The 23935-nt window shown below is 44.0% G+C and overlaps 1 protein-coding gene across 1 annotated transcript in view; it reads right to left on the bottom strand.

The window, feature by feature from the left end:
• The window catches only part of IGF2BP1 (insulin like growth factor 2 mRNA binding protein 1), a gene marked incomplete in the record, with an annotated part of 2071998 nt that overhangs the window by 136840 nt on the left and 1911223 nt on the right, over positions 1-23935 (bottom strand). The window contains 1 exon segment of the mRNA XM_044055393.1: positions 17918-18031. Within this exon segment, the coding sequence (XP_043911328.1) occupies positions 17918-18031 (114 nt within the window).

Raw genomic sequence — 23935 nt, 5'->3', positions numbered from 1 at the left:
AACGCCTCTAGGTATACAGACTCATCCTCGGAGGGATTTATGGAGGGCCAGTTTCCCCTCTGTTTTAGGAGTTCTAGGATGTCTGAAAAGGAGACATCCTCAGAGGGGGATCTTGGGGATCCCTCCGACTCATCTAAGTCGGTATCTGAAGTGGCAGACTCAGGGAGTCCAGGTGTTTCCTCTTACAAGTCCTCTTGCGCGGAGGATCTCCTGACTGGTCAGGAGAATCCTTGGAAGAGGGGGTTCTTCCCAGTGGGGAAACCTGAGGCGGTGGATCTCTAGGTCCGGGAGCAAGAGAGATGGAAGAGATATCGACAGGCACTGTAGAGGGAGGAGCTAAGGGAAATACACTGCTGACTGAGCCCAGTGGCCAGCACACACTTCATCACCTCAAAGGCCCCCCTCCCAGGGAGATCTGAGAGAACCCGTTCCGAAGAAACTGGGACTCCCGGGCCCACCGAAAGGGAAGGCTCAGAGGCAGATGTCAGAGCCGAGCTCACCAAGGCCGAAGCTCCAAGGGGAAGAGTGGGGTCGGACAAGGGTCCGATGCCACTCACCCCCTCGGAGGAGACCAGGGAAGCCCGACCACCAAATCCCTCCAAGGAAGGTCTCGAGGAGGAGATAAGAGTAGATGCTGAAGGTGCAGAAGGAGGGGGTATCTGCCCCTCAGCCATAGCCGTAACTATTCCCGTAGACTCCAGCTCCAAACTCTGTTGTAGAGTCGAAGGAGGAACTTGAAGGGGGTGTGGACTAATAGTCGTCTGTTGAGACGGACTATGAAGCATCTGGGCCAGTGCCTGCTTACCACCTCTCTAAATCATGGTCAGATAACCTGGACGACCTAGATGATCGGCTCCGATGGCTCCGTTCCTAAAGAAGAGGTGAGGCCAGAGCAGACAGAATCGGTTCCAAAGAGGGGGACCTGGACCTCTTCCTCGAAGGAACCATTGGAGCCGACAAACCCACTGATCCAGTCGGAGCTGATAACTTTTCGGCTCCGAGAGAAGATCTAGATGCATCGGCTCCAGCCGGAGCCAATGCAGGCATCGAAATAGCGGTGTCGGTCGGCGCCGACACCGAAGCCTGGGCCACATGGTGGTCGCAGCCAGTACTCGGAACCGACACCAAAGTGACCATAGAAGTATCGGCACCGATAGCCATCGGTGCCGAAGATTTAGGTCGGATCGGCTCCAGCCGGAGCCGATCTCGACTCCGACAAAGTCGGAGCCAAGGCCGAAGGCTTTGGTACAGAAGCCTGGGCCTTAGTCTTGGAAGGCTTTCCCGGAGCCGATTTGGCCGGGGAGCCCTCCGGTTTAAGGAGTCCCCTTAAAATGAGCTTGTTTCTCCTTTCCTGCAGGACTCTCTGGCTAAAAGACTGACATATTGCACAGGAGTCCTGCAGGTGGAGAGGTCCCAGGCAGTATAAACAAGAAGTGTGACCATCTGTCACAGACATCTTCTGACAGCACAAGTCACACTTCTTAAAGCCTGAGACCCTCTGCTCTTTGGACATAGTGGATACAGAAAACAGTACACACACAGTACCAATCAAACAATTAAAATTAAAGTATAACCAGTAAAAACCTCACACACACACACACCCTGACAGGGGGGGGGGGGATGGGAGGGAAAGAAGGCCTGACTAAAAAAATTAAGGAGGAAGAATAAATTTAGTCAAAAAGGGGCTTACAATTAACTAAAAATGAAAGATTTCTAAGAAAAAATACTTTTATCTGAAAAGGGGCTAATAGCAGTTTAAATTTAAACACTTACCAGGAGCTGGTAAAAGGAGGACCTCATCAGCGAAGCGGCAAACGAGATCTGGGTACTTACAGCCTTGCATCATGGGATATGGGGCTGCCTCGAGCTGGTAAAAGTGACTCTTGAGCTTAGCAAGTGCAGTCGAGCCGAGGATCGGCTCCGAACCCATCAAGCAAGAATGAAGGTGAGATTGACAACTTAACATAGCTTGCTTTTCTTGACTACCATACCAATTATATCCTTGAATTTCTGAGTCCCTTATTTTCTTTGCTAGTGGGTCTAAATATAAACAAGTAAAGGACACCCTTGCCTGGATCCTCTGTTTAAACAATTTATCAGAGAGGGACTTCCACTTCAGTTCTTGCCTCTGATCACTCAATATATCCTCCTTTATTAAGGTTTGCAATTAACATTACTATTTTATCAGGGAATTCAAATACTTCCATTGCCCTAGTGTAAATGCCAGCTTACTCTGCCAAATTCTTTCTCTGCATCAACACCCATTTACCACCACAGTATTTTCTTACATTCTGTTTTCCTCTGGATCATCACTGCTCTGTTAATGTTGCCAATGCAGGCTACAATGTTAAGCTCTTGAACTCATCACAGGGGAGAAGAGACAACTTTCTACCATTTCTAAATACAGCAGCCCCATTATATAAATAAACTAATGAGCCTGCAATAACTTAAAAAGACAGCATACAAGTTGCTTATTGTCTGCAGTTCACATATTAAAACCTAACTTTCAATACTTTTTTGTTTTATTCACTGCCTACAAAGTAAGTGCTGGCAAATTTTAATGTGCAACTTTCTCTTCTCTTTGCAATGCATCTTAAGAGCATCACCATGACCACACTGCCACAACATATGTACTGCACCATTACTATAAGTTACCATTGCTCAGTATCAGAAAAAGTACAGTTGTGTACACTTACCATAAATGTATATGTTCAAGTGTATTCACTGTTGCAGTCATTACACTTGGGTTATCTGCCTGCAGGTAGCCCTCAGTCGGCCCCAAATATCAGAGTCTTGGGATTTCTACGTCGGATGCTGTCGCCTCTTTCATGACGACAGGTCGTCAGGGGTATAAAACATGCAGCCGATGCCATTACATCAGTTTTTCTTGTCCCAGATGTCAAGAGCCCCCACAATAGGAAGCTATTACATAGCATGGAACACCTCCAGTAAAAAGTAAATACCCCTGCCTAAAAAGAGGTTCCTAATACCTAATCGAATTTCCAGGTGGTCAAACACCGGAAGTTCGAACCTGGAAGTTTGAAAGGTGAAAATGGTGAAGCTGCGAAGTCCAAACTCTTTTCCAGGGAAAGAATTTGTTTGGACATGTCTGCGGCTTCAACATTTACGCCACTGTGGTGCGAAAGTTACGGAATGGGTTAAGGTAAATGTGTGACGGACATTGGGGTTAGGGTGCGGGTAAGGTAAGTGTGCGATAATGACAGACTTTAGGGTTAGGGTGCAGGTAAGGTAAGTGTGCGATAGTGATGGACTTCAGGGTTAGGGCGTGGGTAAGGTAAGTGTGCAATAGTGACGGACCTTAGGGTTAGGGTTTGGGTTAAGGTTAGTGCATAGGTAGTTGTGTATGCAAGGTTTAGTGTAGGTTTATAATGTTTTTGGTGTGCCTGTGTGTGTTTTTCGGAACAGCAAATTTTCTCCACTGATGTTTCAATGTTATTACATTTCGATCTTCCAAGTTCGAACATCTCGTGTTCCACCTTCTGGAAGTTCGATAATGTAATATGAACCCCATAAAAGATGGCCATAAAGAGGATAGGTAGAAAGGATTGAGAAAACCAGGGGACTGGAGGGAGGGAAACCAGGATTGCAACAATGAATACACTCGAACATCTACGCTTATGGTAAGTATACACAAATGTACTATGTTCTTCGTGTTTCACAGTTGCAGTAATCACACTTGGGTTGATTCCCAAAGCTGAGGAAGGGTGGAGGCAGTCAAGAAGTGTTAGGGGTGAAACCAAAAGAAGCACCAGTAGGATGAATGGAAACCACACTGTTTTATTACCAAGTTAAGCGCTTTCATCAAATAAAAATAGACTTCATCAGAACAAGAGGTTAGGGCTGGCTAGCAGGCCTTGCAAGACTGCTGCAGCAAATCCAACTCTGGATTTAGAAAAAATAGGTAAGTGGTAATGCTTGGTGAAGGTGTGTACAGAATTCAAGGTCGCAGCTTCCAGGATGCCCCTGGTAGGGACTCCCCTGAGAAACGCTGTAGAGGTTGAAGTAGCTCTAGTGGAATAAGTTCTGATCCCCAAAGGGGTAAGTTTTCCATGATGCAGAGGTATATACCTTCTTACCCAATCTGTTTAAAGCTCTAGAATCCCTGCCTGAAGGGGAAGGGTTTCTGGCTACAGTAGCTTTAATGCCTTTAGGTCCCTGTGAAATGGTCTCTGGATCTGCAGTAGGATTCTTAGAGAGAAATTTGTGAGAGTCAGGTACTCTGTAGTACCAGTCAGGTTTTCTAGGAGCTGGTGGTAAAGTGTCAGGAGTAAGACTGGACTCCATGAAGACATCATCTAAAATATACAGGACAGGGGGTATAACTAGAGCTGTGCTGAGGCAAATCTAAAAACTCCCCCAAGTCTCTTTTTGGACTGAGGATAGTCGGCATTCTCAGCGGAAATGCTCTCAAGGTATGCAAGGTTCAACCAAAAGAAAAATCCTCTGGAAAGGAGGCAGAGGGAATGGATTCCTTTGCATATGAATCCTCACAGGTAGATAAGGGTATGTCCTGGTAATCAGAAGGGTCAGAGTCATCAGACTCCTGGTCTGCAGAATCAGGAAATTCAATTCTTTGTCGTTTTGCAGGGGAAGGCTGGCTTCCCCTAATTAGAGTAATAAGGTCTTCAGCCATTTTAAGCATTTGTTTTTGTGGCATGGGTACTTCAGCATGCGCTTTGGACATCTGTTTTCTAGGCGTAGTGTGAACTCTGGGCTTGAGAAACTCAGTAGTTTTAGTTGAAAATGAAGTTGTCGGTTTAATATGAATATCGGTAGGTTGGAAAAAACCTCAGAAGTCAGTGCCTGCACAGTGGCTCTGGACCCATCCAAGGTAGAGATATCTGCAGGTTCCATAGTGGAAGAAGCATCTTGCAGCATTACTGGACTCCAAATGGGTCTCAGCAGAGGCCTGCGAATCTGTAGAAGCGAACATCAGGGGCTGCAAAGGAGCTTCACAGAGTACCGGCTGACTGGCAACTAGCTTAACAGAAGCATCATCGGCAGTTTTTGACCAATGTAGTCTGTCTCTGTCTTTGTGCTTTTTTGGAAGCTCGGTAGCCGGATGGCTTAACGAAGCCATTTCTGAATACTGAGAATGAAAGCGAAAGAATTTAGCTACAAAATTATCCTGACGACGAATGGTTTGAGCGTTAAACAAGGCACAAAACCGACAGTGAGGGATGTCGTAGTCTGGGCCTAAACAGGTGACGCAGTAAAAATGAAAATCTGTGAGGTATTTGCTTTCCACAGGCAAGACAATTGTTAATTTTTTTCTGACATCGGTTAGAGCAAGAAAAAAGAATCCCCAACAGGGTACTTAGTTTTATTAGACTTCAGGTTTGAAACTCAAAAAACGAAAATTTCAGGTAGCGGCTGACCGGCACTTGCAAACTACTTCTGCTTCAGGCTCCTTGGCAAGAAAGACTGATGTAATGGCGTCGGCTGCATGTTTTATACCCCTGACAACCGGACGTCATGGAAGAGGCGACAGCATCCGACGTAGAAATCCCAAGACTCTGGTATTCAGGCCGACTGAGGGCTACCTGCAGGCAGATAACCCAAGTGCAATGGCTGCAACAGTGAAACACGAAGAGGATTACCGGCCTCAAATAGACGCCCTATGCAGACAGTCTCAAAACACTCCAGCTTTACTCTGTCGCATATCGCATTCTCAGAGGCGATCTCTGCCTAACATACAAAGCTATGTCAAACCCAGAGCTGTTGGACATGCTCCACTTAAAGAAATCCCAATCCCTCTGAGCTACACACTCTAAGGACCTAAACCTTGTTACCACAATAAACAGAAAGTACAGTTGTGTACACTTACCATAAATGTAGATGTTCTAGTGTATTCACTGTTGCAGTCATTACATTTGGGTTATCTGCTTGCAGTAGCCCTCATTCAGCCTGATTAACAAAGTCTTGGGTCCTGCATCAGTTGCTGTCTCTTCTTCCATGACGTCAGGGGTATAAAACATGCAGCCGATGCCATTACATTAGTTTTTCTTGCCCCAGAGGTCAGGTGACCCCCTAATGGGAAGCAATTAAATATATATATAAAAAAAATACAAGGTTATATCTCCAACAAAAAGCAAATACACCAAAAAGCTTTTAAGCATGGTAAAGGAAAGTAGAGGTAGAGCCAAAAGAAGTCAGGGGGCTGAAAGGAGGGTAACCAGGACTGCAACAGTGAATACACTCGAACATCAACATTTATGTTGTGTACACAACTGTACTATGTTCTCCGTGTTTCACTGTTGCAGTCATTAAATTTGGGTAGATTCCCAAAGCTATGGTTGGGAGGAGGAATTTAAATAGCATTAGGACCAGCTATAAGGCCCTGCAAGACGCAGTCGTAAAGCCAGCTCTGGATTTAGAGAAGACTGGTAAATGATAATGCTTGGTGAAAGTATGTACAGAACTCCAGGTAGCAGCTTCTAGAATTTCCCTGGTAGGGACGCCTCTGAGAAAGGCTGTAGAGGTAGATGCAGCCCTGGTAGAGTGGGGTCTGATGCCCTGTGGGATAGGTTTTCCATGGTGCTTATAGCAGAAATGAATGCAATGGCCTATCCATTTAGAACTGGTTTGCTTTAAAATAGCCTTCCCCTCTCTGTCCCTGCAGCAAATGCCACCAGTAGTTGTTCAGATTTCCTTTGAGGTTTGGTCCTGTCCAAGTAGAATCTAAGTTGTCTGTGCACATCTAAGGAGTGCAGTATCTGTTCCCCTTTGTTCTGTGGATTAGGAAAAAGGTTGGCAAATGAATGGACTGATTAAGAGCCACACTGGATATAACCTTGGGCATGAAGGAGGGACTGGTTCTGAGGGACACCCTGTCCGCATGAAAGATGATGAAAGGCTCCACTGCCATAATGGCCTGTAATTCAGATAACCCTCTTGCTGAAGTGATTCCTAGAAAGAATGCTGTTTTCCAAGAAAGAAATTTTAACTCTGCAGTAGCAGCTGGCTCGAAAGGAGGAAAAGTGAGTTTCTCCAAAACAAAGTTAAGGTCCCAGGGCTGGGGTTGGGCCTCTCCAGGGTGGCCTTAAATTTCTGGCCCCTCTGAGGAACTGCTTGAGCAGTGGGTGAGAGAAAAGGGGAGGTTCTGTGTTATAATGAGCTGAAATGGCTGAGGTGTGAAATTTGATGGAGGAAAAGGACAAGCCCTTGTGAAGCATCTCAATTAAATATTGTAAAATCTGAGGTAAATTGGGCGCTGCTGTGCTCCACCCTTGATATTGGGTTCCAGGCACAGAATCTTTTCCATTTTGCAGCATAAGATTTTCTAGTACTAGGCCTCCTTGCCTCTAAAATGATATCCATCACTGGTTTACTGAGGGATGGTAAAGGAGAGATTAGTTAATTAGCCAGGCTGCTAGGTTCAGTGTTTGAAGCTGAGGGTGCAGAAAGTACAGTTTTGTACCTACCATAAATGTAGATGTCCGAACTGGATAGCATCTGCAGTCATAACAAGTGGGTTGTCCTGTCGTCAGGCAGCCCTGCAGTCGGCCGGATTCCAAAGTCGGTCCGGCTTCGGCTGATGTCGCACTCCACCCGACGTCATCTCTGCTGGTCTTCGGGTATAAAAGCATCAGCCAACGCCATTTTCCTCAGTGTTTCTTGCCCCAGATGCCAGTAGCCCTCTTGCAGGGTAAAATTTGGATAGATGCCAATGTTTCCAAATAGATAGAGGTAAACACAACAATAAGCATATATGTACATATATACAAACAAATACACCATAAAAGACTCCCCAACAGCTAGCTATTAGGAGGGTAAACACCCTAGGAGTACCACAGAGGGAAGGAGGGAGGGTAATCCTGACTGCAGATGCTATCCAGTTCGGACATCTACATTTATGGTAGGTACAAAACTGTACTATGTCCTTCATGGATGCATCTGCAGTCATAACAAGTGGGTAGAATACCATAGCCAACTAGGGGAGGAGGATAAAGGTAGATTATGGTGTGTTTAAGATCCCTTGCAGTACAGCAGTGGCAAACCCTGCTCGGGATCTGGAATAAAGAGGCAAAGTATAATGCTTGGCAAATGTATGCACGGAGGTCCAAGTAGCCTCAATAATGTCTTTGGTTGCCACTCGTAAGAAGGCTGTGGTAGTGGCTGTTGCCCTTGTAGAATGAGGTCTTATGTTCTGTGGAATTGGTTTTCCATGGAAGGAGTAACAGTATCGTATGCAATTTCCTATCCATTTGGAGATTGTCTGTTTGGAAATAGCTTTTCCTTCCCTTCCTGTTGCATAGGCTACAAAAGTTGGTCAGTCTTTCTGCTATTTTTGTTCTGTCCAAGTAGTAGCGTAGCTGTCTATGTACATCCAAGGTATGCAGTATTCTTTCCCTCTGTTTTGTGGGTTGGGAAAGAAGGTAGGTAGGTGGATTGCCTGGTTCAAAGACACTCTGGATACCACCTTGGGCATAAATGTAGGATTAGTCCTCATGGACACTCTATCTTGGTGGAAGATTAGGAAGGGTTGCACTGCCATTAAGGCCTGTAGTTCTGAAACCCTCCTTGCTGAAGTAATTGCCAGTAGGAAAGCAGTTTTCCATGACAGGTGTTGTAGGTCTGCTGTTGCTGCTGGTTCAAAGGGTGCTAGTGTCAACTTTTCTAGCACAAAGTTTAAGTCCCAAGCTGGTAATGGTGGTTTCCTTGGAGGTTTTACATTCTTGATTCCTCTGAGGAACTGCCTGAGCAAAGGGTGCGAAAACAGGAGGATCAAAGCTGTATTCTGCTGAAATAGCTGATGCATGTATCTTGATGGAGGAGTAGGACAGGCCTGAATGAAGAAGTTCGCCAGATACTCCAGAATGTTAGGCATATCTATGTTTGACACATCTTTTCCTCTTTCGGTACTCCAAATGACAAACCTTTTCCATTTTCCAGCATAGTTCTTTCTTGTTGAAGGTCTGCGTGCTTCAAGAATAATGTCTTTAACTCTTTGGGAAAGTTCTGGATTAGCTGCTGCTATGTGATGTTCCATGCAGTCAGCTGCAGCGCTTTTAGGTTTGGATGTATGATGCTGTAGTTGTTCTGAGTTAACATCAAAGGCATCAGGGTATTGGCCACATGTTGTTCGAGACATGCTCTTCAGTAGTGGGTACCAGTGTTGTCTTGGCCAGTTTGGGGCTATCAGGATTATCCTTGGACGCTCTTCCTTGATTTTTAGTAGCACCTTGTGTATCAAAGGAAGAGGAGGGAATGCATATGCTGTTAGGCCTTTCCAGTGGAAGGAGAGAGAGTCCACTTTCCATGCTAGTGGGTGGAATGTCCTTGTGCAGAATTTTTTGAGCTGGTGATTGAGAGGTGATGCGAATAGCTTTATCTGTGGCATTCCCCATTTCTTTGAGATGGTCTTGAAGATGTCCGGTGCAGCTTCCATTCGTGGGCATCCGGGTGGTTCTGCTTAGTATGTCTGCTAGAGTATTGTCTTTCCCGGTACAAATATTGCCTGTAACTGAATGTTGTAGCTGAGTGCCAGGGTCCACAGCTCCAAGGTCATTCTGCATAGGGGTATGAATGAGTGCCTCCCTGTTTGTTGATGTACCACATGACTGTGGTGTTGTCTGTCCTTATCATCAACTGGCCCTCTTTGAGGAATGGTTTGAACTTTTGGATTGCCAGTTTTACTGCCAGCATTTCTTTTAGATTGATGTGCAGGTGAAGTTGATCCTGTGTCCACAATCCTTGCACGCATTTGTCCAGCATGTGGGCACACCATCCTAGGTCTGAAGCGTCTGTTGTGATGGTCTGGCTTGGTTGACATCTGCGGAAGGGCAGGCCTGGGTTTGACTGGCATGCCTGAGCCCACCATAGGAACTCCTGTTTCAAGCATGGAATTAGTGGGATTTCTGTTTCTAGACTGTGTCTGTGTTGGGACCATAAATTCTTTAGGTACCACTGTAGTTTCCTCATATGTAGTCTGGCAAATGGGACCAAGATTATGCATGATGCCATGAAGCCCAAGGCCTGTAGAAATTTTCTTGCTGTTAACTTGTTCAGTTTTGTTAGTGCCAAGAAGTAATGAGGAAGTTCTTTTGTTTTTCTGTAGTCAGGAATGCCATTTGTTGTACTGTGTCCAATTCCAGCCCAAGAATGTCCTTGTTTGGGATGGTATCAGCCTTGACTTTTGTAAATTGACTGTGTATCCCAGTCCTTGTAGCAAGTAAATGACCCTTTGTAAATCTGTTGTCAGCTTGCTTTTGTTGTCCCTTGTAGCAGGCAGTCGTCCAGGTATGGGTAAATTTGAATTCCCTGTAGTCTGCAATGGGTGATTACTGATGCCAGGCATTTTGTGAATACTCTGGGCGCAGTAGATAAGCCAAAGGGCAATGCTGAGAATTGATAGTGCTCTGATCCTGCAAGAAATCTGAGGTATCTTCTGCAGATTGGTCGAATTGGGACGTGCAGGTATGCCTCCTTGAGATCTAGAGTTACCAGCCAAGACTCCTTGCCCAGCATGGGAAGAAGTTGCTGTAGGGTCAGCATTTTGAATTTTGGGACAATGATGTATGTATTTAAGGTGGACAGGTCGAGAATTGGTCTCCAACTTTTTTTTTTTTCCTTTCTTGGGACTAGGAATAGTCTGGAGTAGAACCCCTTTCCTTGTTCTGCTGTTGGCACTCTTTCCACAGCTCTCATGTTTGCTAACTCCATTATCTGGCGTAGAGCCTCTGTTTTTTGATTTGGAGGTAGATTTGGCATTCCTCTTTTGACTGGTAAAGTGTGGAAGTGAAACCGGTAACCTTGATCTATGGTTTGTAAAATCCACTTGTCTTTTGTTATGTAGTGCCAGTTCTTTGAAAATAAGGTTAACTTTCCGCCTAGAGGAGCTGCTATTTGTTCCCTGGTAGGCGGATTTAGGATTAAGTCACTGTGGTTGTGCTGATGTAGTGGCAGTGGCTGTGTCTGTGCCTCTGTTGTTACCTTGCCACTGTCGTCCTCTGTCGGCACCTCCTCTGGATTGGTTTCTGCCTCTGGTACGCCTATTCCTGCCCCTTTGAAATTTTGTGGAGTCAGGAAAGGACCAATTTTTGGCAGGCCAGTTCCTGCTAAACCTTGGGGGTTGAACCTGCAGGAAATCTAACAGTTTGAACAGATTTTGCCTTTTCTTCCATTTTCTTCATAACCTGCTGGGCAGGTGTACCAAACAAACTTGTCTTGTCCATAGGAGCATCTAGCAACTTAGCTTTAACATGATCCGGTAAAGTTTGTTCCTTTAGCCATGCATGTCTTCTTATCACTGTGCCTGTCATGGCTGATCTAAATGAAGCCTCCAGTGCATCATAGCCACATTTTAAGGAATGGTTGCTAACCTGTTGTATGTTATTTACCATCTCTAATACATATTTCTTATCAAGAGATTCATCAGTAGTTAGCTTTTTGGTTAACTGATCAAGCATAAACTCTTGGTATTGTATCATGTGAAACTGACAGTTTAAAGCTCTAGCTGAGAGAGTAGCTGAAGTGTAGACCTTTTTACCCCATCTGTCTAGTGACCTTGCTTCCCTTTCAGAAGGAATAGGGTTTTTAGCTGTGGTTGCGGCTACTGCCTTGGGCCCCTGGGATATAGTTTCTGGGTCTGCAAGAGGGGCCTTGTAAAGGTGGTGATGAGTATCTGGCACCCTGTAAAATCTGTCTGGTTTGGCAGGGGCTGGGGGTAAAGAATCTGGAGCGGAGCAAACATCATTGAAAGCATCATCCACCACAGAGAGAACAGGAGGTATAGCTAAGAGCCTGTGCTGTGGGAGGTGCAGAAAGGTCCTAAGTCTTTTTCTGGAGTCTGAAAAATCCTGTTGCTGCCATTGGAACTGTTCTCGCATGGCATGCAAGGTTTCCCCAAAGGAGAATTCTTCTGGTGGGGAAGCAGCTGGAATGGATTCTTCAGCATCAGAATCTTCAAAATTGGAGAAGGGAGCCTCAGGCTGGTCAGTTATGTCTGATTCATCAGCAGAATCATCAGAAGACACTGGCTCAGGGGCTCTGCCCTAGGTCTCTTCTCTGGGGGGTGAGAGGCCCTGTCTGGGTGAGATTGAGATCCTCTAATTAAACAAATTAAATCTTCTGCCAAAGAAAGCATTTGAGAACTAGAAGAGGGCCTGGATGAGGGGGCTTTAACAGGCACTGATTTAGTAGTCTTGGCTGCTTTAGCCCTGGCGAAGGCCTTAATGGACATGGCTGCTGGAGGCCTAGCAGCACCACGTGCTGGGGTAGAGACATCCAAGGGATGGTGTCTGATAAGTCAACCACCGTAGTGGGTAAAATTTCTGAGGTCGATTCAAGAATTGTAGCAGGGGCCTCAGTTGTAAGAATAGGTTCAGCTGTACTTTGAGCAGTTTTCTCGGTTTCGCCGAAACCGAGACACTCGTTTGCTTTGCCGTGGTTTCGCCGAAACCGGACCGCGAAAGTGTCGGTCTTTATCTTTGCGTTTTGAAGATTGGGTAGTCGGAGGATCCGGCGGCATAATGTACGCAAAATCAGTACCGAAAAACTGTTCTGCAAACTCCGACCGACGCCTAAGCGTTCGTCGGTTGAAAGAGGCACAGGCCGAACAGGCTGCTACGTCGTGGGCTGGGCCTAAACAAGGCAGACAGTAAGAGTGGAAATCTTTATGAGGTATTTGTTTCCCACAGGTTAAACAATTGTTAACTTTTTCTGACATCGGCTGAGGCAAGAAAGGGTCCCCAACGGGGTACTTAGCTTTAGAAGTCTTCGAAGTAGTATTCGGTAGAAGTAATCTCTGGATCCGACCGACCGGCACTTGCGAACAGCTTCTGCTTCGGGCGCCACGCGGCAAGAAAGACTGAGGAAAATGGCGTCGGCTGATGCTTTTATACCCGAAGACCAGCAGAGATGACGTCGGGTGGAGTGCGACATCAGCCGAAGCCGGACCCGGACTTTGGAATCCGGCCGACTGCAGGGCTGCCTGACGACAGGACAACCCACTTGTTATGACTGCAGATGCATCCATGAAGGACATCCTGATTCTCCTGCTGAGACAGCAGGGAAGGAGTCTGAGGTAGGCGCCAAGGGGCCAACCTAGACACACTGCACAAGAGGGGGTACACCAGTGTTGGCATGGTCTGGTGCAATGAAAATTATCCTTGGCTTGTCCTGTTTGACCTTTAGTAGTACTTTGGAGAGCAGAGCCAGAGGAGGAAAGGCATAAACTGATAAGTTTTTCCAGCTGAAGGGCAGATCATCCACTTTCCAAGCTTGTTTGTGGGGAATCCTTCTGCAAAATTTTCCAATTGATAGTTCTGGGGGGAGGCGAACAGGTCTATATCTGGGCTCCCCCATTTGTTTGTCAACATGTTGAAAATTCTTGGTTCCAGTTTACACTCATGTGGGTCTATGAGGTTTCCGCTTAGTCCGTCTGCCAGTGTATTTAGTTTTCCTGGCAGGAACTGAACTTGTGGATTCACTTGGTAGCTCAAGGCTGTGTTCCACAATGCCATGGCTAGTCTGCAGAGAGGGTAAGAATGTGTACCCCCCCCTGCTTGTTTACGTACCACATAACAGTGGTGTTGTTCGTCTTTACCATTAGTTGTCCTGGAAAAATGTGGCCCTTGAAGGCTGTCAGAGCATTCTGTACAGCTAACATTTCTTTTTGATTGATATGCAGGTGCATTTGACTTGGGTTCCATTTGCCCTGAATGCACTTCCCTGCCAGGTGAGCCCCCCATGCATAGTCTGATGTGTCGGTTGTTAGGGTTTGGGCGGCAGGGGGTAGAGTGAATGGTAATCCCTTGTTTTGGTGGCAGGCCTCTGCCCACCAAAGGAACTCTAGGCGTTGGCAAGGTAAGATAGAAATCATCGTTTCTAGATCCTGAGAATGCTGACACCATAGGCTTTTTGGATTGTAGATTCCTCATATGCAATCTTGCATATGGAAGAAGAATGTAATATAATTTGCTGACAGGGTACCAGATGAGATTTCTTTTCATTTATGGTGTACCCCAGACAAGTCAGCACTCTTTATACAAAGGCCAGATGATTCAAAAGTATGTCCTGGCTTTCTGCCTGAATTACACAATCGTCCAGGTATGGGTACATTTGAATATTTCTTTGCCTGCAAAATGCAATGACTGGAGCTAGGCACTTTGTGAATACCCTGGGCACAGCAGATAAGCCAAAGGGCAGTGCAGAGAACTGATAGTGCGTGTAGCCTGCTTTGAAGCGAAGGTATCTTCTGCAAGATTCCCTGATAGGGATGTGCAGGTATGCTTCTTTTAAATCTAGTGTTGCCAACCAAGCATCTGTGCCTAGCATAGGAAGCAACTGGTGAAGAGTCAGCATCTTGAATTTTGGAATCACCAAAAAGGTGATTAGAATAGAGAGGTCTAGGATAGGATGCCATGAATTGTCTTTTCTGGGTACCAGGAAAAGTCTCGAATATAAACCTTGTCCCTTTTCCTCTTCTGGTACCAGCTGAATAGCCCCCATGTTTGAGAGAGAAATTATTTGCTCTTGGGCCTCTGCCCACTGATTTGGGGGTAGATCTGGCCATCCCCTTGGTGTTGGTAACATGTGGAAGTGAAGCCTGTATCCTTGGGACACTATATTTAAGACCCATTTGTCCTGGGTAATGAGTTCAAAGTTTTTAGCCTGCAGATCAATCTTTCCACCTAAAGAGCATTAAGTTGAGAAGTGCTTGGAAGTTTTAAGAGCAAGTCATTGAGACAGTTTTCCATAGGGGGGAGTCTTACTACTCCCAGATTTGGATCCGGAAGCACCCCACTGCCTAGTCTTGTGCGTACCCTGGGACTGAAACCTGGGGTTTCTGCTGTGTCTGGGTTTGGATTGAGAAGACCTGGAAGGGGCCGGAAAGGACCAATTCTTAGAGGGCCAACGCCTACTAAATCTTGGAGGCTGGACTTAGCTTTATCTTCCAACTTTTTGAGAACTTCCTCAGCTTTGTTGCCAAACAGGCGGTCCTAATTTAAGGGAGCATCCAACAGTTTAGCTTTAACATGATCAGGCAAAGATTGCTCCTTACGCCAATCATGCCTTCCGAGTACAGACCCAGTGACAGCAGCCCTGCAAGAGGCATCTAATGAATCAAATCCACATTGCAAAGTATGTTTTCCAACCTGTTCAGCAGAATGCATTAAACCCTGTAATTCTTTATTTTCAGCACAGTCAGGAATCAACATCACTTTGTTTAAGCAATCCAATAACATGTTGTTGATACTTCAACATATGAAACTGACAGTTTAAGGCTTTAATTGCCAAGGTTGCAGAAGTGTAAACCTTCTTACCCCATCTATCCAGCACCCTGGAGTCTCTATCAGAGGGGTTAGGATTTTTAGCAGTAGAAGCCTTAATGCCCTTGGGTGCCTGTGAAATAGTCTCTGGATCCGCAATAGGATTTTTAAAAAGGAACTTGTGAGAATCAGGGACCCTGTAATATCTATCAGGATTTCTGGGAGCAGGAGGCAAAGATTCAGGGGCCAAACTAGATTCCAAAAAGGCATCAGCAGCAATGTCTAGTACAGGAGGTATAGCTAAAGGCCTATGCTGAGGCAGAAGTAAGAAAGCCCCAAGCCTTTTTTTTGAATCAGAAAAATCCTGGCTTTCCCAATGAGAATGTTCCCCTTAATGTTTTCAAGGTTTCACCAAAAGAAAAATCCTCTGGAGGGGAAGCAGAGGGAAGAGAGTCCTCTACATCAGAATCCTCATTAGTAGACAAGGGTAAACCCAGGTCATCAGAAGAATCAGAAAAATCAGAATCCTGGTCAGAAGATTCATAAACAAATTCAGTCCTAGGTCTCTTAGAAGGGAGTGAGTGGCTTCCCCTGATTAAAGTTATAAGATCTTCAGCCATTCTTATTTGTTTTTTAGGCATACAGGCCTGTGCATGCTGCCTGGGCATCAGTCTCTTAGGCATGGTTCAAGGTTTAGGACTTAAAGAAGGAGGCGTCTGTTTAATATGTAAGCCCGTAGGCCTGAATTCACCCTCAGAAGCTGGTGCCTGCACAGCGGCTCCGGACCCATCCAAGGTAGACATCCGCAGGTTCCACAGTTGAAGCATCTCACGGCAAACCGGACTCCGAATGAGTCTCAGTAGAGGCCTGCGAATCTGAAGTAGCTGGTATCAGGGGCTGTGAAAGCGCCTCACTGAGTACTGGCAAACTGGCGACTGGCTTAAGAGAAGTGTTGTCGGCAGCTCTGGACCTAGGCAGTCTGTCTCTGTTTTTATCTTTGCGCTTTTTCGGAATTCCGATAGTCGGATGGCTAACTGACATTTTTGGATAATTGAACCGAAATATTTAGAAGCGAAAATATACAGACGTTGGATAGTGCGTTGATTAAATAAGGCACAAAACGACAGCAAGGTACGTCGTGGTCAGGGCCTAGGCAAGGAATACAGTACGAATGAAAATCTTTGAGAGGTATTTGCTTTCCACAAGAAATGCATTTAACGTTTACTGACATCGGTAAGGAGCAAGAAAAAGTTTCCCCAATGGAGTACTTGGTTTTAGTTGAAGACTTCGGCTCTGCAAGTCGAAAAAGAAATTTCAGGAGTTTGCCTACCAGCACTTGTGAACTGCTTCTGCTTCGGGCACCGCACGGCAAGAAAGACTGATGTAATGGCGTTGGCTGCATGTTTTATACCCCTGACGTCATGGAAGAGACAGCAACCTAAGCAGGACCCAAGACTTTGTTAATTAGGCCGACTGAGGGCTACTGCAAGCAGATACCCAAATGTAATGACTGCAACAGTGAAACACAAAGGACATCATGCTGGAGGGATAGATTCCCGTCCCAGAGACTTCTTATACTCTGGAACAAACTGCCTATCTGTATCAAACAAAGCTCCTCATTAGCACTCAAGAAAAATCTTGACGATTGGATGGGAGATAGGAAATTCACCCCGGGGATCACTTCTGTTGCTCTGCTTGACAGGGGCAGAGGAAAATAATTTTCTTGGGTGGCAAAAGCCAGGGTACCGTTTGGCTAGGCTTATATAGGCCCCAAGGCCAACAGCCTAGTACCTACCTATGAACATCTGCAGTTGTATGCAACACTGTAAGGTAAATCTGTTCTGTACTTTACATCACCTGTACTTCACAATATCTTATGCTCTTGTTACTACATTTGTTATTGTGTATGTGTAACATCTCACTTTGCTCTCCTTATCTGTTTCTTGACTGAAAAGGATATTTGGACCAACCTGCGTAATAGTTAATGGTTAACTAATATTTAAATAAAAATGTCCTTCTGACACACATTACTCTAATTATCCTGTCATATTATTCCCACCGACAGTATGAAAACAGTCCTGCTCGACCCCAGGTCAGTTAAGAATCGCTAATAGATATGTATACAAATTCTCTCTGACCTTTAAAAGCACTGCCTACAATAACATCCATCTTTATCACTAGGTTTCTTGCAATGGCAAACAGTATAATTTAGCATTACTGTTTCCCTCTGAATTCCCTGGCACACAGAGCTGGGAAAGAGAAAATTCATCTGAAAAATGGAAGTATACTGCAGTGATTTACGGGGTCTATATTAGAACACCAGAAAGACAAAATCGAACGCTCACGAGCGAAAATGCTGGTAATCGAACTTGCTATTGTGGGGGGCTGTGCCTCCCACACCTCCCTCTAACTATATATTCCAACTCGCTAACTATATACTCCAACTCAGAGTTTGCACTACAGTGAGGAAAGGGCAAATATCTCACTCCTCACTGTACCACGACCCCACAATCACACTTTCGATCCCCAGCATTTTTCGCTCATGTGAGCATTCGTTGTTTTGTCTTTTCGGTGTTCTAATATAGACCCGATTTACGAAACCCATATGCAGACACATTCAAGTTTCCACCACATTAATCATCAAGGTACCATAGAAATTAAAATAAAGCGAGAGGGCTCACCTGGCTAGCATAAAAGTGTCCAATGATTTTGACTACAACTTGTTCATTCTCATCAGGAGTCTGGTCTCGTGGTACCACTACCTCTGCTGCAGTCAGGTTCTGTAGCTCATTCACCTGAAAAGGAAGAAAAAGAGGAGATGAAATACTAGGCTCATTTCCTCAGACTCATCTGCTATCGCAGCACTTGGTGCACTTACAACCATTTGTTCTACTCCTGCGGGTAAAAATCAAAGCTTTACAGAATTACCTGTCTCAGTTTCTGCCATTTTCATCAGAAAAGTGAACATTTTAACCCTGACAGCTTGTATCTGTATAAACAATATACAATTCTGCTGTGACCATCTCCTGTTGATGAATGTTGGGTCTGAGCAGCTTCTACCTATAAACACAAGCAGAGTTTCGTACTAGCACCTACTCATTCCAAGTCAAATTTCAGTTCCTGATACTGGCTATACAACATACCTTTAAAGCTAAATTATATTTAAAAGTATTTCAAAGTTCGAAGAAACTCAAGGTTTTCAGATCTCAGTACAGTACAAGCAAAAGGCAGCTCAGTGCAGTTGTGTGGGTAAACTCACCTGTAATATACGATGCTTGTGCAGTAGGACCACTGCTGGAGCACTCAGTCATCTGTGGGAAGCTGCTGAAGCAGATAGCCACCCTTACAGTCTGCCTTTAAGAGCTTTCAAAGGGTGAAGCAGGATAAGTTGTGTAGCCCAGGATGTCACCACAATGCAGTTAAAAGCAGCAGCAGCAGTTTTTTTCTTGCAAAGTACTGGCGAGTGTCACCTGGTGTGGGACATTTACTGAACCTGCTCAGTCTCAAACTTTTAAGCACCCGCACCTATAAACCACTGTGTGACCATTTCATTTGGGTCCTTAAATAACTGGACTAACATTGAAGGAAGATCATCTTACCCAAAACGTGTTCAAAACAGAAAAGTCTAACCCTCCTCCCCCCCTCATAAATTTAGGACAGTAAGGCAAGGCAGGAGGGAGATGGCCTCTAGTGGACTACAATTTATTGGCATGTTATGGGTATTAGCGGCAAGGCTTACGACAGGCACCTACTTTTAGCAATGCAACCCTTTCATCCTATTCCACAGCACACCATACCTCTCTGTTGAAGGATCAGCGTAGTAAGGAAATAAAGGGACAGTCAAATTTGATGTTATGGGGTTCATGGGTGGGGATGGGCAATTCCTGTATTTTGCAGGCACCTCTGTGTAGTATAAATCGATCTTATTTTACAAGATGGACCCATAAATCCATCTTATTTTACAAGATGGACCCATGAATCCTTGCTAACAGATGGGAAAAGTCTTTAATTTCTGCAAATCTTTTGGGTTTCTAATACCATGACAGGAATGGACCCCACTCCTAAGACAAAGTAAGATTAAAATCCATGAAATTAGTATTGGTTCAATCTGTCGGCCAAAAGTGCTCTTTGCAGCACCCGTATTGTGCCAAGTAATGACTCCTCCTGCAATTCGTGCGGAGTTACATGTACTGGTAACATATCTAAATACGATTGTAGACTCTTTTTTTATAAGCCTAGTTGCTCCTACTACTACTGCAACTGTCTGGGCATCTTTCTTCCACATTGCTTTCATTTCTGCTTGCAAATTTAATATTTTATGACTCTCTCTCTCTGTATGCAAGACACTGTAGTCACTGGGTGCAGTGATTTCAATGATCAATGCTACTTTTGTCTTCTTCTCATGGAGCACTATATCTGGTTTTCTCTCATCTATCTTTTAAACTGTTGGTACTGGATGATCCTATGTGATGTAGACAATCATTTTCTGTTATGATTTGTGGTTCATGTTTCCAGTGTTGTTCAGCCACTTCAGTACCGTACTGTTTGCACAATCCCCAGTACAACAGTTTTGCCACATTATTATGCCTTTCAGTGTACAATCTTGCCTTTAGTATGTCACAACCAGCAACAAGGTATGAGACTGTTTCCAATTCTGTTTTAAAAGAAAACTACATTTGTCTTTCTCCCACATGTTCAATGGACTTTGAAAACCAATGTGTACGTAAGCCCACTATCCTGGGGCAATATTAAATTTTCATCTTTTGGTTTGAATTCTCCTTTTCTTAACCATTCCTGGGTTTGATCCTGATCAGCAGGAGGTTCTTCCAGAAGTTTTCTATATTTGCAACTATACTTATACATTTTCCAAATTTCTTGCCTTTTCTTCTGATCCCTCATCCTATATTTTTTTTTTGGCACATTCAGTTGCTGCCTGATTTGTATCTACTTCTGCTTTGATTTCCATTCCTGCATGACGCAGACATGCTTCTGCTAGATGAAGCAGGGACATCATCTTAGATTTATTCTCCTCCCGTTTCAAAACTTTCACTACGTTTAGGTCTTGTGAGGTCCCACAATTGCAGATCTGTACATGTAATCAATTTCAAGGAGGCCTATACCTCCTTCGGAATAGGGAATATATAACCTTGGCATGCACTGATTGTGATAAATCATTTGGTAAACATGAAGCATCCTCTTGTTTTCCTGTCTAATCTATCCAACACATTTTGGGGCCAGTCAATCATTCCAAAACTAAGTCGGGACAGAAAGAGCAAATTGGTTTATAGTCTGAATTTTGCTCCTAGATGTCAACATTGTTTTCAGGATTGAAGTCTTCTAAAATATTCCTTACTAAGTTTTATTCACATTTGTTCAGGTTTCGTTTATCTTTCAATTCACAAACATTTAAACACTCCCTCTTGCTCAAGTTTTTATATCACATTCTTGTCCTAAACTTATTTTCTTGGTGCTGAAACCCGGAATTAATGGGCATGCTCCACCTCAAAAAATCCAAATCTACCAGATCCACTAGGAGCAAGCAACTTAAACCTTAGCACGGATATAAATAGGACATGCTGGAGGGATATATTTGTCACCCAGAGACTCCCTATGTTGTGGAATAAAATCCCGGTCAATGTGAGGCAGAGCACCTCGCTGGCTCTGTTCAAGAGAAATCTTGACCGGTGGATGGGAGATCGTAGGTTTACCCCGGGAATCATCTCTGTGTCACTGCTGGACAGAGGCACAACAAACTAATGGGCACAGTATTTTTTTAACATAAGGGGTGGCATAAGCCACAAAAACTCTGGGCTAGGCTTATAAATGCCTTAGGGCAAATAGCCTAGTATAAACCTATGAACTTATAAAGGTTGCTTTTGCGCATTTTATCAAGACAAAATGACATTCTTATATCATCTGAAAAAGATTTGATTACTTGCAGTTGTGCTTTCATTTCCTCATATGATCAGCTATTCAGTTTTAAATCATTGACAGACAGAAGATGTGAGGTCTTTAAACTAAGCCAAATTATAGGCATGGCCTAAACTGTTAAAGTAGACAGCTTACAGGGTTAAGAGCAAGGCAGAGTAGCAGCGGTGACAGGGAGTCACCCAGGAATATTCCCCTTTGAATTTTTATCCCTGGAATAATAATTTGTCCTTTTAATCTTAACTCTTCACGCCAAGATTTTAATACTTTTAGCCAGAAGTTAGGTACTGCGTCTAGGCCGGGGGTTTACCAAATGGAAGATTTTCTTTAACTTTATCTCAATCTCTCTGGCCGTTATTTCATTCCCCGTATCTTTGAACTTTCTTTTTTACTTCTTCTATCCATTTAGCATCTTTATGTTACACAGGATCTTCATAGATATTTCTCCAAAATCTATTTCTTTTTACGTGGTCTTTCAGTTCCCTTTTAAATTGTTTCCCAATTCTCTACAGAACTTTTTAGAGTCATCAATAAATTAATTTATTTTGTACTTTTCCTTTATATTTATCTGTATTAAAGTTTTTTTCTGCATGTGCTGAGATTTTTTAGTTTATTTGCAATAGTGCAAGATAGATCCGTATCTGTTACACCGTGCATTGCTTTTATCACGTCTATTGGGAGTATTTTTGTTGATTTGCTCCCTCTTCTGTGCTCTAACAGTGACATTTCTTGTCTTAATTGCTTCATAGTTTTCTCTATGCAATACTTTCATGATGGTATTCGATTTCTCCCCTTCCTTTCCCCTTACTACTCTATATTCTTGTGGTATAACTTTATCTGTTATTAATTTAGCTGCACAGTAATATATCCTGTTTACTTCTATTATATCGCATGGATCTCTATGGACAGTCCTAATTGCTGTATTCGTTTTATCCGACTTTTGGGGTTTTATTGACCTTCTGCAATCTATTTCTTGCATTGATCTTAACATGTTTATCTCTACTAAAATCAAGCAACTCTTCTCTTAGCTCCTTTTCTTTGAAACTAAGGGCACATTTTTTGTTCTCCATTTCCTGCGAGCATTCTACAGAAAGTTCTATATCATCTTCCTGTGGCACATTCTCTTCAATTTCATCCTGTGTCATACATTGCTCTGTCATATGGGAACTCACTGGCCTATCACTCAACATTGACGGTCAGAGTTGCCATAGTTTCCTGTGGGTCTATATAAGAAGCACGAAAGATACATTCGCCAAACGCTAGAACATCGACACACATACGTTGATCTACCACATCAGCGAAGGACGGAAATGCCGAAAGACAATGCCGAACAGATTTCCCAGAAGCAACAGCGCTATACAGGTAAGTCAAACCACAGTAAACAAACAATACGAAACAGTATTATAAACGTTTTTGCAGTGGGGCAAGCCCCCCTGCCCCCCCACCCTACTTATATATACCAACTCCGAGACCGCTCTACAGTGGGAAAAAGTATGTATTTCCTCATCCCCACAATCACCCTGCTGGCCAGGGAAATCCATTCGGCGTTGTCTTTCAGCATTTCCGTCCTTCGCTGTTGTGGCAGAAAGACATATATATATGTCGATCTTCTGCCATTCGGCAAATGTATCTTTCGTGCTTCTAATATAGACCCGTTTCCTGTCCCTTCCCTTGCTGTCCAGCTTCAAGTGAATGTTTATACTGGTTTCCTGTGGAAGGCTCCAAAATATCTTCATATGACAACTGCCCAGTTGCTTCCTGTTCCACTGGTTTCTCCTTAATTTGGATGTCTATTGCTCTATCCCGCTGTGCTGCTTTCTGAATCAGATTTTTTACACTGAATCTTTCACTTCGCAGGTAATCCATAACCTCAGTTTCTATTTCTTTCGCTCCATTACTAATCTTCTTTTCAGCTTTTCCTCTGTCTTCGTTTTTGTACTGTAAAGCTTTCCCTGTCTGGATTGCTTTCCTGTATTTCTCTTTAAATATCTTTGGTGCTGCTCTTTTTGTATTCATTTTGCTTTCTCCTTTGCATAAATATTACACAATACTGAAGTGTAGTACACCCCTAACCCCTCCAACTATTGTACTCCTAACCTTAAAATATCCCTAGAATTGTATTAAATATAGGATATTTACTAAAAATTGTATCAAAATCAGCAAATTTATAGCTAGCAAAATTAAGTGCTAAAAACTGGAGTAATTTAAGAACTAAGCTACTTACCTTACAGCTCTAGGAAGCCCTAGGAAGCGTTGTTAACTGCAATAGCCCCACTCCGTTCGTCCTCGCATCGCTCGGGCTCACTTTGCTCCCCTCCCTTCCCACTATTCCCACACGCCCCCACTATCTCTACATTTATAGCAAAAAAAGCCACTCCCCTGCTTACTAGATCCTATGAGCTTTCACCTGGGTTATTTCACCACACCCCCATTCCTCCATCTACATTTTACTAGCACCTATCAAATTTTACCTGTCATTCTCCCACCCCCTTCCAGCACAGTTAGTTTCATACTTTCTTCTGGTGCTGCATCACCAGGAAAAAATATTCCTTAACACACTAGCTGTATCCCCAACAATTGAAACAAAGAACCGTTGCCAACACCAAATACGAAAGGCTGATTTTCGTTTTAAATAATACATAACGTTTATTAAAACGCAATACTCTCCAAGAATCAACAAAGACAGATAAAAGTAAAACGCTACAAGCGTTTTTCGTCCCGATCAATATCAAGACTTCTTCAGACAAAACTAGCACTAACAAAACTTGCGT

The sequence above is a fragment of the Protopterus annectens genome, chromosome 13.part0 (assembly GCF_019279795.1).
Source record: "Protopterus annectens isolate FY-2018-M chromosome 13.part0, PAN1.0, whole genome shotgun sequence".
Classification (NCBI taxonomy): Eukaryota; Metazoa; Chordata; order Ceratodontiformes; family Protopteridae; genus Protopterus; species Protopterus annectens.
Note: the sequence above shows the minus strand (reverse complement) of the source record. Positions and strands in the feature narration are given on the sequence as shown.